The 12,888-nt window shown below is 37.5% G+C and overlaps 1 protein-coding gene across 4 annotated transcripts in view; it reads left to right on the forward strand.

The window, feature by feature from the left end:
- Positions 1-12,888, forward strand: part of Rad18 (RAD18 E3 ubiquitin protein ligase) — a 96,522-nt gene that overhangs the window by 39,017 nt on the left and 44,617 nt on the right. For all 4 annotated transcript variants that reach the window (XM_055628527.1, XM_055628528.1, XM_055628529.1 and 1 more), the window contains one exon: positions 6,865-6,999. In XM_055628527.1, the coding sequence (XP_055484502.1) occupies positions 6,865-6,999 (135 nt within the window). The remainder of the gene's footprint in view (positions 1-6,864; positions 7,000-12,888) is intronic.

The following is a 12,888-nucleotide window of genomic DNA, read 5'->3' on the forward strand; positions in this document are numbered from 1 at the left end:
TTGTTTCAGAGTATGTATTTAAGATTTCTGCCTGTCTTCTCATTGCCTCTTGTGGGTTTTGTTGTTGTTATTGTTGTTTGTTTGTATTGAGACATGGCCTCTCTGTGTGTTCTAGGTTGGTTTGACACACACTGTATAGTTCACACTCAAATTTTTGATCCTTTTGCCTCAGCTTCCTAAGTACTGGATGACAAGTGTGCCTTAACATGTCCATCTAGGTTTTCACTGTTCGATTTTGTCATTTCTTGATTCCATGTGAGGATATCTCTTAATATATTTATTTACCTTCTCTGTATCTTTTTGGTAAATTGGCTTAATCTTTTGCTCCTTAAAAAAATGACGCATTTGGTTGGTGGCAGAGGCAGTGGCACACACTTTTTAATCTTAGCACTTGGGAGGCAGAGGCAGCTGTATTTCTGAGTTAAAGACCAGCCTGTTCTACAGAGTGAGTTCCAGGACTACACAGAGAAACCTGTCTTGGGGTGGGGATTTGGTGTGTTTATTTCTTTATTGTTGAAGTTTTCAGAATTTTTGGAATATTTTTTTATTGCAACTGTTTTTATCAAATTCATGTTTTATAAATTTTTTTCTTTAGTAAAGTATATGTATGAAGAACTGACATTGTTTAATGGTGAAATTATGATACCTTTTACTCTTGTTTTGAACAGTGTAAATATTGATCATCAACACTTTTGTTCAGCAGGATATGTACTAGCCAGAGCAGTAAGGCAAGAGAGAAATAATGTATAGATTTGAAAGGGAAACAATAAAACTTGTAAATCAGAGATGGCAGATTTCCTTCACAGTGGTTTGAGCCATAAAAGAGAATGTGTAAGCTCAGACTACAAGAGTTTAAAACATTTGCTCTTAAAAAGAACTCAATAAAATAAAATTAAACAACCATTGAGACAAGGTATCTGTAAATCTTAGATCTAACAGAGTACTAATACATTATATAAAGGACTCTTTAAACTCAATAATGAGGTAGATGCCACATTAAAAAAATGGATTAAAAAATGTGAATAGACTCTAAAGAAGATATTCAAATTCTGAAAGAACTGCATGAAAAGATAGTTTTATTAACCTGAAAAGATGTAGTTTTATTAATCACTAAACTATTATGAAATACAAATTAAAGTAACAATAAAATTGAGTATTCATTGAAGGGGTGCTGGCCAGGATGAGCAAGCATCTAGAAACACCATATATGTGTCTATATGTAATAGAATAGACTGGTCATTAAAGTAGAGGGAGCTTCTGGCTGATGAAGCATCATGGGTAAATCTCAGCAGCACTGTGGCCCGAGAAGAGCCAGCTAAACAGTAGTATGAGTATTATTCCCTTCATATAAAATTCTAGAAAGAAAAATGTAGTAACAATAGGTTGGTGCTACTAGGGACTGGAAGTTGGTTAACAGAAGTAACTGTGGAGGGTCAAAAAGACCTTTTTTTGTGCTTAAATCTTTCAGTTCAAGATCATATACATAGCTACAAAATTTTCTGTGTAATACATGAGAAGTCTGACCTTTTTAATTAATGAAAAGAATGTTCTAATTTTTGCAAATAACTTAAAAGTTTTTCATATATACTTTCTTACTGTTCCATCAAAGAGATGTTTATAGGTGTGTCTGTCTGTCTGTAATGTATCTATTTATATATAGAGAGAGTTGCTGGGGATCTTACAAACTAAGCATGTACTCTGCCACTTAGCAACCATACAGCCCACCATCAAGATAGTAAAGTTAACTTTTTTTTTTTTTTCTAAATGGTAATGTGTGTATGCTGGGAAGAATACAGCATCATTTCCTTGATGCATGCTAGGCACCAGAAATTTTCTCCACCATTGCTGTTACTCCATTCATATATTATGTCATTGTAATAAAAAAGGAGATGTAAAGGCTAAAGCGATGGCCATTTGGGTAAGAGCACTTGTTCTTGCAGAAAACCTAGGTTTGGTTCCCAGCACCTACATGGAGACTAACACAGCCTGCAACTCCAGTTTCAGAGAATCTAAACTCTTTTCTGGCCTCTATAGTAACTGTGCATTTGTAGTGCACAGACATAAATGGAGGCAAAACAGCCATACATGTAAAATAAATGTTTTTTTTTTTGTTGTTGTTGTTGTTGTTTGTTTTTTAAGAAACAGATAGATAACCTTTTAGTATGAGTATGACAATAAGTGTTATCTCATAGTCCTTGAAGGAAAAATTTCAGGGATACTTAACTGAACTGTACTCTGAAATACCCTATTTTAGTAGATGATGGAAAGGGAAGAGGAGCCCACAAAGAAAACTGTCAGAGTTTAGGCTTGAGGTGGAAGGAGCATTTGGAAATGTGGTATTGGAAAATGTAGGCAGATGGAATCATGAACTGTGGGGCACAATTCACGTGCTCCTGTTGCTGGGAAGCTATGTAAAAGGCATTAGGGGCCAGTCAATTTTCCAGCTTGTGGCAGCAAACCTTGACATTGTGCTTTCCTCTAGAATGATTTCAGGAGTGGAGGTGTCAGAAGCAACTCAGTTGGTTGCGACCAAATTGGAAGAAGAGAGACCATTAATAAAGTAGACAGCTCTTTAGGGAAATATTTCCAGGGCAGGGAGAGTAGAAAAATGAGGTGATGTTGGGGTCAGGGGGGGTGTTTTGTTTGTTTAACTGTGTTGTATAAGTTGAGAGGTGCTTATCTCAGGGACTTTCAGGCTTTTGGAATGCAACCCATAGCCGGAAATGCTTTTTATAGCACCACTAAGTGCATGTACATGTTATGAAAACAATTTCACAAAACCATATTTCCCTTTGCCATTTTTGGTGCATGTTGGTACACTCCATTCTGCCCTCTTTTTCATTAAGTCATGAAAAATGAAAAGCCAGTCCCTGAATTGCTAAGTACCCCCCTCCCAATCTGTGATGTTGGTTTAAAGACGATTCTGTGTGTGGTTTTATGGATGGAGGTGAGAGCATAAGGTAGGGGTTGGCCTTTAATTCTAACACAGCTATTCCTGTTTCATGATAATGGCTAGGAATATAGAGCATGTCTACATAGGGAAGGAGTGGTGGCTTGGAAGAATATAGGTTTTCATAAGTCTGTATGTTTTTTGGTCCTGTGAGGTCAGCTAAGAGGGTCCATAATAAAGCTGTGCTGGGGTTTGAATGAAGAGCAGAAAATAAGCCACAGTCATTTTGAGTTGTTAGATATGGACTTGTTCATCAGCTCCCTTAACTAGTCAAACCACTTTTTTATTTTGGTTTTTCAAGACAGGGTTTTGTGTAGCCTTGACTGGCCTAGACCTCACTCTGTAGACCAGGCTGGCCTCGAACTAACATGATCCACCTGCTTCTGCCTCCCTGAGTGCTTGGTTTAAAGGCATGCGCCACCACACCAGAGTTCCACTTTTTTTTTTTTTTTAAGGGTTATTTATTTTATGTGTATGAGTGTTTTCCTTACATGTATTCTGTGTACAGCATGTGTGCTTGGTGCCCTCAGAAGTCAGAAGAAAGGGTTGGATACCCTGGAATTGGAGTTTTGGGTGTTATGAGCCAGCAGGTAGGTTCTGGTAACTAAACCTAGTTCCTCTGGAAAAGCAGCCAGTCCTGTTAAACTGCCGAGCCATTGTGCATCTCCCAGAACCACTTAAAGTTTTTAAGAGGAAAATTCAAGACATATAATTCAAACTCATAATTTAGATTCTAGAGAGTTCTTTGCCAAATAGCAGATCTTCTAAGATAAGTGAAATGATGAGTGGGAACAGTTTTATTAGTCATAATCTGTTGGCATCATTTATTTTCTCTGCAGCAATTTTGGACTTCTTGAACCAGAGCCAGAGTGGTGGCTGTTAGTTTTGTTTCCAGCCTAGCCGTGGGGTACTAGACTCAAGGAATAAAAAGACACTATAAACCTGAGCTTTTAATACTTTAGGAGTAAAGCCATTAAGCCCATCTGAGTGTTAATTTGATTACTTTAGGGGTTTTTGAACAAATGTTAAGTCACACCCTATGTTTCCTGGTGGCTTAGAAAAAATAAAAGAAAGAAGGAAAATGACTGTGATGGTTTTGTTGACAATCTTTTGTGGTCAGCTTGATAAAATCTAGAATCACCTGAGAGATGGGCCTTTGGCAGTGCCCATAGGATATCTTGATTGTGTTGAAATGAGAAGGCCTGCCCATGGTGAGTTGGAATACTAGATTTAAATTTTTAATAAAGATTTATTTATTTTTATGTGTGAGTGAGTGTTTTTCCTGCATCTGTGTCCGTACACCATGTGAGAATCAGACTCCCTGGAACTGGAGTTACAGTTATTAACCACCATGTCAGTGGTAGGAATTGAACCCAGGTCCTCAAGGAGAACAGCCAGTTCTCTTAATTCTAAGCCATCTCTCCAGTCCCACAGATCCTAGATTTTATAAGTGTTTTAAAGGTTACTGAGCAGGAGCACCGTGTTTATTGTTCATTTGCTTCCCAATTGTGAATGAGATGTGAGCAGCTATTGAAGCTCCTGCCACCGGCCTGCCCTGAATAAACCCTTTCTCCCTAAGTTGCTTTTGTCAGTGTTTTATCACAGCAACAAGAAAAGAAAGCAAGATAATAAGCCTATAGTTGGCTTAATTAAACTCCATACTCCTATTATCAGCTCCAGAATGATGGTGGTAGTATTGTGTCCATGTACCGTGGGAGCTGAGGAAGTAGGTGAGGTGATCCTCTTTACATGCATGGAATTAAATAGGGTATGAAAGGAATTATTGTACCTGCTCCTAAAGAAATGACTTCCTCTAGTAATCGTTTTTATTTCTTTACTTGTAGCCCTGGCTGGCCTCAGATAGTCAGGGAGCTGACTATCTCTGTCTCCCCAGAGCTGTGACTAAAGGCATGCTCTACCATGCCAAGCGTCTAGAAATCTTGATAGTTTATATATTTGTTTGCTTTTGTTTTAATTTTTCATTAAAAAAGTCACTTTTCATTGAATTTCACCCATTTCTAAAGAATTGGATTTTCTCCAGGAATCCCTTTGCCCAGTTTATGATTCTTTTAGTGAAAATTTAGTCTTTTATTTTTACAATTTACCAGATGTTATACAGTTTCACTGGGAGTCTGTATGTACACAAATACACTGGAATTAGAAATAGTCTTATAAATGCCTTGCTATCCTCACCAGCATTCAAATGTAGGAATCCAGCCTTTATTTTTTTTTATTTATTATTATTTTTTTTACTTGAGGTGGTTCATAACAGTGCTGTCCACACTGAAGGAAAGCTTCTCAGAACCAGGTGAAGTTATTCATCTCATTAAATTTATTATGGATTTAAAAACTAGTTATTAGGGGCTGAAGAGATGGCTCAGCAATGAAGAGAAATTAATGCTCTTGAAGAGGACACAGGTTGATTTCCAGTACCCATGTCGCAGTTCAAACCATCTGTATTTCAGTACCAGGAGATCTGACACCCTCTTCTTACCTCCTTCTGTATACATGTGGTGAATATAAAGACAAACACTTAAATGTGCTTATACTAAGGATAAGTATTTTTTAAAATAAAATAAAAATAGAATTTTTAAAATTTGATTAAAGATTGGGAAGATGTTTTTAAGGTATACCAAAGAGAATCAATGAAAAAGTCAGACTTGTGAATGAGGATTATGATAATGAATGTGCACATGGAGGCAAAACTGGCTTCTTCCACAGTGGGGTAGGGATGTCAATTCAGCTGATTCTCCGGCTGAGGGATTTTATATACCTACAGAAAACTGTTTTTCATGACTATTGGTTACCTGTAACTTACAGAGTATGACTGCAGCTCAAGGAACTGAATGGCTAGAATCCCAGAAGGGTAGCTCTGGGTATACCTGTGTAGAACCTTACTCCAGTACACTCCCTCTTCCTTTGTATTGTGCTAAATGTAAAAGAAACCAAGTGTTAAAAGATATATTGTTGGCTATGTGTGGAAAGTTCTTAAATTTTTTTTTTGCACCATTATAGTATAATGTAGTATTTTAGTTTTCTAAAATTTGAGGACATTTACAGACAGTATTATTTTGAACTGTGGTTACCAGTAAGTAAAGTACAACAACAGCTCCTAGAAACATGGTTCAGTCTCACAAGTTAGTGTCCTAATCCTTGTGCTCTATCACCGAGGGTTCTTCAGGAGTGTATTGTTAATCTGGGTAATAATGGCCTTGAAGTCAGGGTTATGAAATTAGTTCGGAGGTGTTAAAGTGGTAGTTATATATCTTGGTGTTATATATCTTAAAACGGGACATGGCGAGCTGAGAATGTAAACTGTTCAAAGCATTCTTCTGGGAAACAGCAATGTTGGAAAAACATTCTTTATTATAAACCTACTTTCTTAGAGCCGCTGCTTTTGTGTCAGTTACTGTAATCTGCTTAGTCTTCATAGACTTGTGTATCTTGAATATTAGGTAGAAAGCCACCTTTCGGGTGTATTTTTGAAGCGTCAGTCACTGAGTGTGGTGGCACATGTTGAAATCCCAGCATTTGGGAAGCTGAGAATTAAGAGTTTGAGATCCTTCTTGGCTACAAAGTAAGTCCTGCCTCACTGAAACAAAAAGAAAGTAAGATGGGAGGGAAGGAGAAAATGGTTACCAGTCTATATCTCATACTCTGTGGAAAGCCTCTCCATAAAAAGGGGTTTGGGAGGAAAAAAAACCTCCAATAGCAAGCTATAGTATTTATCCATGTTTGCTTTGGGTGAAGAGGAAGAGAGACTTAACAGCTGCCCCTGCGCCCTCTGTGGTCTTCCGTGTTGCAGCTTCTGCATTCAGTGCGGGAGACTCTGCGAATGATGTTCCTGAGTGTACCTGATACTCAGTTTGTCGTGTGTAAATGGTTCATGCACTCACAGTTCTTTTGAATTTTAGGTAAAAAGCATCAGAATGAATTCCAGCTTCTGGTAGATCAGGCCAAAAGAGGATACAAGAAAACTGGCAGAATGTCAGAAGCTACAAAAACAAGAAAAGATGGACCTGCAGAGAAACTGTCATCTGAATATACTGGTAAGACTTACTGAAAGTGTAGTAAATTCATAACTTTTTTTTTTTTTTACATTTATTTACTTATTTTGTGTATGCATGTACATCACTTGTACATATTTGAGGAACTTACAGGACAACTTGTGGGAGTTGGTTCTGTCCTTCTACCATGTGGGTTTCGTGATCAAACTCAGGTTGAATATACCCACTGAGCCATCTTGTTGGTCCTCTTTTTTTTTTTTTTTCTTTTTTTCTTTTAATTGTATAAAGAATTTAAAACCATTGGAATTTACTGAAGTGATTCAGTATTTGAAGTGGGTGAAAATATTTTTTAGATAAGATTAATGTAGCAGTTGTTGACTGTTAAGTAGCTTATTGCTTACTTTGGAACAAGGGGAGACTGTCCTGAAGAGATGTCTGCTGCCTGGTAAGTATGAAGCACCCCAAGTTCTGTAATTGACTGTGAGGATATTTCCTAGCTGTAAGGGTTATTGCTGAAGATACTAAGACAGCCTACCAAGAAAGACAGTTATTTTTGTTGTAGAACTCTGTCTCATGTTTACTTTGGATGAAGTGTTGTGATGAAGAGTCTAAAGGTAATGTACTTGGTTTGCCAAAAAATTCAGTGCATTACTTAGTTTTGGTCCAATTTTAAATTTGAGATTAATGTATTTCTGTTGCGAAGGCTTTGGACCATGAGAAGAACAGAATCATAATGGAGAAAGTTGCACAAAAATTTCTTTAATATTTTTCTTAATTGTGATGAAATGCATATAATGTATATTTTAATAGCACAATTCATGAACAAAGGTGCACAATTCATGGCTAATAGATGCACTCATAGTACTTTTTAACCATCCATCTCTGCCCCAAACCATTTCAGCACACCCAGTACAAACTCTGTACCTGGGGCATCACATCACACCCTGGTCCCCCACATATCCCTATCCTTGATCATCTATTTGTCTCTTTATGGATTTGCTTGCTTTGGAGACCTAATGCAAGTAAAATTATACAGTATCTGTCTTCCTATATTGGCCTATTTTTATTGTCCATCAGTGTTGTGGCAAATGTTAAAATTTCTTTCCTTTTTGTGGCAATAGTATTTCTTATGTGTATGCAGCATTTCATCTTCTTATTGAGTTATTGTGCCTTCTTGACTGTTGTGAATAATGTTTTTATGTGCATTAGTTGTCACCTATCAGCCTGGTTTAAGACACTGGTTTCATGGTTTAAGACCCTGCTTTCAGTTCTTTTTATTACATGCCTGTTCTAGTTTCATTTTTGTTGCTGTGATAAAAAGCCCTGATGAGAAAAATTAAATAAATAAAAATAAAATCAAAATAAACAAAACCTTTGGGAAGGAAAGAGTTTATTTGGCTTCCAATCCCCGTTCGAAGTTTCTTATTTAGGGATGTCAGGGCCAGGAACTTGAAGGCAGGTCTGCCTTCCAACCAAGAGATTACTTCCCACCTAGAGATTTACTTCACAGTCAGAGAAGTCCAGCGGAACCATGGAAAGTACTGCTTGCTACTGGTATCTCAGGCTACTTTATGCTCAGCTAGCTCTTTTATACAGCTCAGGCCTGCGTACTTAAGGATATTACTACCCAAAGTGAGCTAGATCCTCTTACATTAAATAACAATCAAGACAGTCCACCACAGACATGGTCACGGCCAATCTAATTTAGGGAATTCCTCAATTGAGACTTTCTTTCATGTGATTCTAGGTTGTGTCAAATTGATAGTAAAGCTAATCAGAAAGTGTCTAAGTGGAATTTCTGGTTCAAATGATAGTTCTGTATTTAACCTTTTGAAGAACCAACAGATTATGCTACACAAATGGCTGCATCATTTTACATTCCAACTGGCAGTCCATGTCTCATTTCTCCACATACTGTCAGCACTTGATGGTTTTCTTTGTCCACTAGTCCATCTGGTTTTCCGCTTATGTTGGAAGACCAAAGAAGCAGTTCCTAATGCGAGTTAAGGAATGCCTCAGCAACAGGGTAGATGTACTTGCCAGAGAGGGTGAGGGAAGCAGGGAAAAAGCAAAAACTTTCCCTTTTCTCAGTCTTTTTATAATGTAGCCTGCCACCAGAAGGTGTGGCCTCGATTTAGGGTATGTCTTCCAAAAACTTGGGTTTTAGTTAATTCCATATGTAGTCAAGTTGACATGAAGTAGTGTGTCATCATGATTTGATTTTTATTTTTCTAGGAAGTTCAGCATCTTTTCACGTACTTATTGGCTATCTTCCCCCCCCCCCCCCCCCCCCCCCCCTTTTTTTTTCCTTTTTCCCCTCTCTCTCTTTTCTTTTTTTTTTTTTTTTTTTTTTTTGGGGTTTTTCTTTTTTTTTCTTTTTTTTTTTGGTTCTCCCCCCCCCCCCCCCCCCGTTTTGGAATGTATTTGAGCCCTTTGCCTACTTACTAATGGGTCTTTGGGTTTTGATTGAGTTTTTGGGGTTTCTTACTGTGGATATTTGTTCCTCATTGTGTATATAAGATTTGCAAATATTTGAAGACACTCTGTATTGCCTTTTGCTTTCCTGGTAGTACCTCTCATGCACAAAACTGTTTTAACTTTTTATTATGTCCAGTTTATTTATTTATTGCTGTACTTTTGGTATTATATACATGAGGTCATTGCCAAATCCCCTGTTGTGCAAATTACTCTATTCCAATGAGTTCTTCCTAGTATTTTGTGGTATCACCACTTAGTTTTAGGTCTTTGGCCAATTTTACTTTGCTTTTATCTAAGGTATGAGATGGTGTCCACCTCGATTATTTTGTATGCAGATGTCTAGTTCTCAGTATTATTATTTTGAAGTCTTGTCTTTTGTTGTAAAATGCTGTTGATAGTTTCTCAAAAGCCAGCTTATCAGACTGGGTGCATAAAACATGTTCACAGTTCCAACGCTCTTCAGGAATTGGGTGCAGGAAGATTATGAGTTTGAGGGCATCCTTCCTTACATAGCAAGAATCTGTTTCAAAAATAGAAAGAAGCCAAAACAAACAAAAACATTCAACTAACCATAAAAAGGTTTACTTTTCTTGTCCTTATTCTGCCTGTTACATTGATCTGAGTCTGGCCTTATACCTAGTCCATACTTAGTTTTATTTGGAAGTTAAGTATGCATCATTTAGATGTTAATCTTTTTCAATATTATTTGGCTATTTGGGACTTCTTGAGATTGCATGTAAATTTTAGGATGAATTATTCTTTTCGCAAAACCACTGTTGAGTTCTTTTTATATTGGATTGCATTGACTATATGGGTAGCTTTGAGTAATATTGACATCTTAGCAATATTACATATTTCAATTCATGAACTTTTTTTAAAGCTAGATTTTTCTTGAATCTATCTATCTTTCTTTCTCTCTTTCTTTCTTTCTTCCTTCCTTCCTTCCTTCCTTCCTTCCTTCCTTCCTTCCTTCCTTCTTTCCTTTCTTCCTTCCTTCCTTTCCTTCCTTCCTTCCTTCCTTCCTTCCTTCCTTCCTTCCTTCCTTCCTTCCTTCTCTCCTTCCTCCGTCCCTCCCTCTCTCCTTTCTTCCTTCCTTCCTTCCTTCCTTCCTTCCTTCCTTCCTTCCTTCCTTCCTTCCTTCCTTTTCTTTCTTTTTGTTTTTTGTATTATTGAACTCCTTATCTGTCCTCAGATCTCTTGGGGGTCTTTCAGGTGCTAGATGCTGCCTTAGTATATAACTCATGATCTTCGAATGGTTTGAATTTATTCACGCAGTTGTTAAAGGATGTCCTTAGAAATTAATTTAATTCTTAAGAACTGGACTCAATATTTCCCACTATGAGAATATTTTCTGTTTATTAGTCCAATGTCTCACATAGAATTGGTTGCTTGTGCTTTGAAAATACATCTTAGGTGTATGTACGCTTATGTACTACATACAGTCTCTGTGCTTCAGAGGTAATTGATGTTGTGAGGCTACATTTGCTTTTTGGTTATGGTGTTTGATCACAGCAATAGAAACCCTAACTAAAATGCCAGTTTGACTGCATTCTCTATAACTACTGAGTGATTGAATTTCCTTCATGATTGGTTTTCCTCCTTGTGGTGTCTTTATAAGAGGAAGTTCTGGATCTTCTGGGAAGTCACTGGTTAACAAACAGAGATACCTAAGAGGAAAGGCATTCGAAAGGGGAGGGCAGATTGAAAAGATGGATTTAGTGAAGTGTCCACACTGAGTGTAACTGCTGTCCTTTAGAGTAAACGTTGAACTGACCTGTAAATGAGTAAGAGGCATGCACTCTCAAGGGGAACTTGACTTGTTTTTGTTGTTTGTCTTAGGGGAAAGTCTGTTGTCTGATCCTCACATTTGGGCTCTGCTTTTCAAGGGGCAGGCAGGAAGGATAACTGACTTTTTAGTGCTCGCAGATTGTTGGATGATGTTTATCTTTGATGGGGTTTTATCCTCTCTAAGCTAACGTAAGCAGGGAAGAAGAGGAGAGTGTAGTCACTGTGCAAATATTTAAGTTTGTTTTAAATTGAATCCTTGTTCCCTTATGTGGTGGCTGATTTTGTGTCAACTCGACACAAGCTAGAGGTATCAAAGAGGAAGGAGCCACGGTTGAGGAAATGCCTTTATGAGATCCAGCTGTAAGGAATTTTCTCAATTAGTGATCAATGGGGGGAGGGTTCAGCCCATTGTGGGTGGTACCATCTCTGGGCTGGTGGTCCTGGGTTTTGTAAGAAAACAGGCTGAGAAAGCCAAGGGAAGCAAGCTAGTAAGCAGCACTTCTCCATGGCCTCTGCATTGGATCCTGTCCTGTTTGAGTTCCTGACTTCCTTCAATGATGAACAGTGCTGTGGAAGTGTAAGTCAAATACACCCTTTCCTCCTCAACTTGCTTTTTGGTCATGGTATTTGATGACTAAAATGCCAGTTTGACTGCATTCTTCATAATTACTGAGTGATTGAATTTCCTTCATGATTGGTTTTCCTCCTGTGGTGTCTTTATTAGAGGAAGTTCTGGACTTTCTGGGAAGTCACTGGTTAATGGCCTTCCTCTCTTCCTGATGAACAGCAGAGGGTGTGGCTCTGCTTTGGTCATGACGGTTTGTTGGTACTCAGACAATGTTAGGAGTTTGCACTGAAGATGAATGCTGTCCTGTAGAACAAACACTGAGAGTCATTTCTGGAAATTTTGATTATATGAACTTGGAAAGGTAGTTTTGATTTTGTTTTTAAAGAATTTGTCCTATTCAATAAATTTTTTATTCTCACAAAACCTTAATAGTTGCTGGCATTCATTCATTTTCTGCATTCTCAGGGTAGCACAGATAAAAATCCTCGTAGTGTTGGCACACACTGTGAGAGGGAGGGTCCTAGGCATCAGACAGTCTGGCACAGCTGGTAATTTTTGTGCCTTTATTTTCATATATTTGCCTATGCCTGTATGTCATATTCTTTCAAACCACTCTGCCGTGTCCCTGCATCTTTATAAAAAGAAACTTTGAAAACAATATGACGGAGTATGTACAGAAATTTGTCATATGAAATGACAAGATTCCTGTCTGATTGGTTTTCCTTAGTGGATAGATTTTATTGAAAGGGTTCGGAGAAGTGTCCATAGATGTTCAATGTCATGTCATGTGCCAAATAGTAAGATTCCCTTAATGACTCTGTTTGGTTAATTTGTCAGTGTTCTCTGATGAAACATGCAATTATTTCTTACTAAGCTGCTAATAGAAACTTCATTAGAATGGCAGTGCATTCTCATATCTGTTTTAAAATGAAAAAGGTAAGATAATTAGTAGCAATTAAAGTGTCATTTTCTATTTCATAGTTTTAGAATCAGTGTTTTTTACTTCTATTTTAAAAATAAAAATAGCCATATTAAGTGTTAAAGAAATATAAAGGCTTATATAGGTTGTACATTTTAAGGTCCTCTTTAATTTTTTT

The sequence above is a fragment of the Psammomys obesus genome, unplaced genomic scaffold, assembly GCF_907164565.1.
Source record: "Psammomys obesus unplaced genomic scaffold, mPsaObe1.curated_primary_1811, whole genome shotgun sequence".
NCBI classification, from domain to species: domain Eukaryota; kingdom Metazoa; phylum Chordata; class Mammalia; order Rodentia; family Muridae; genus Psammomys; species Psammomys obesus.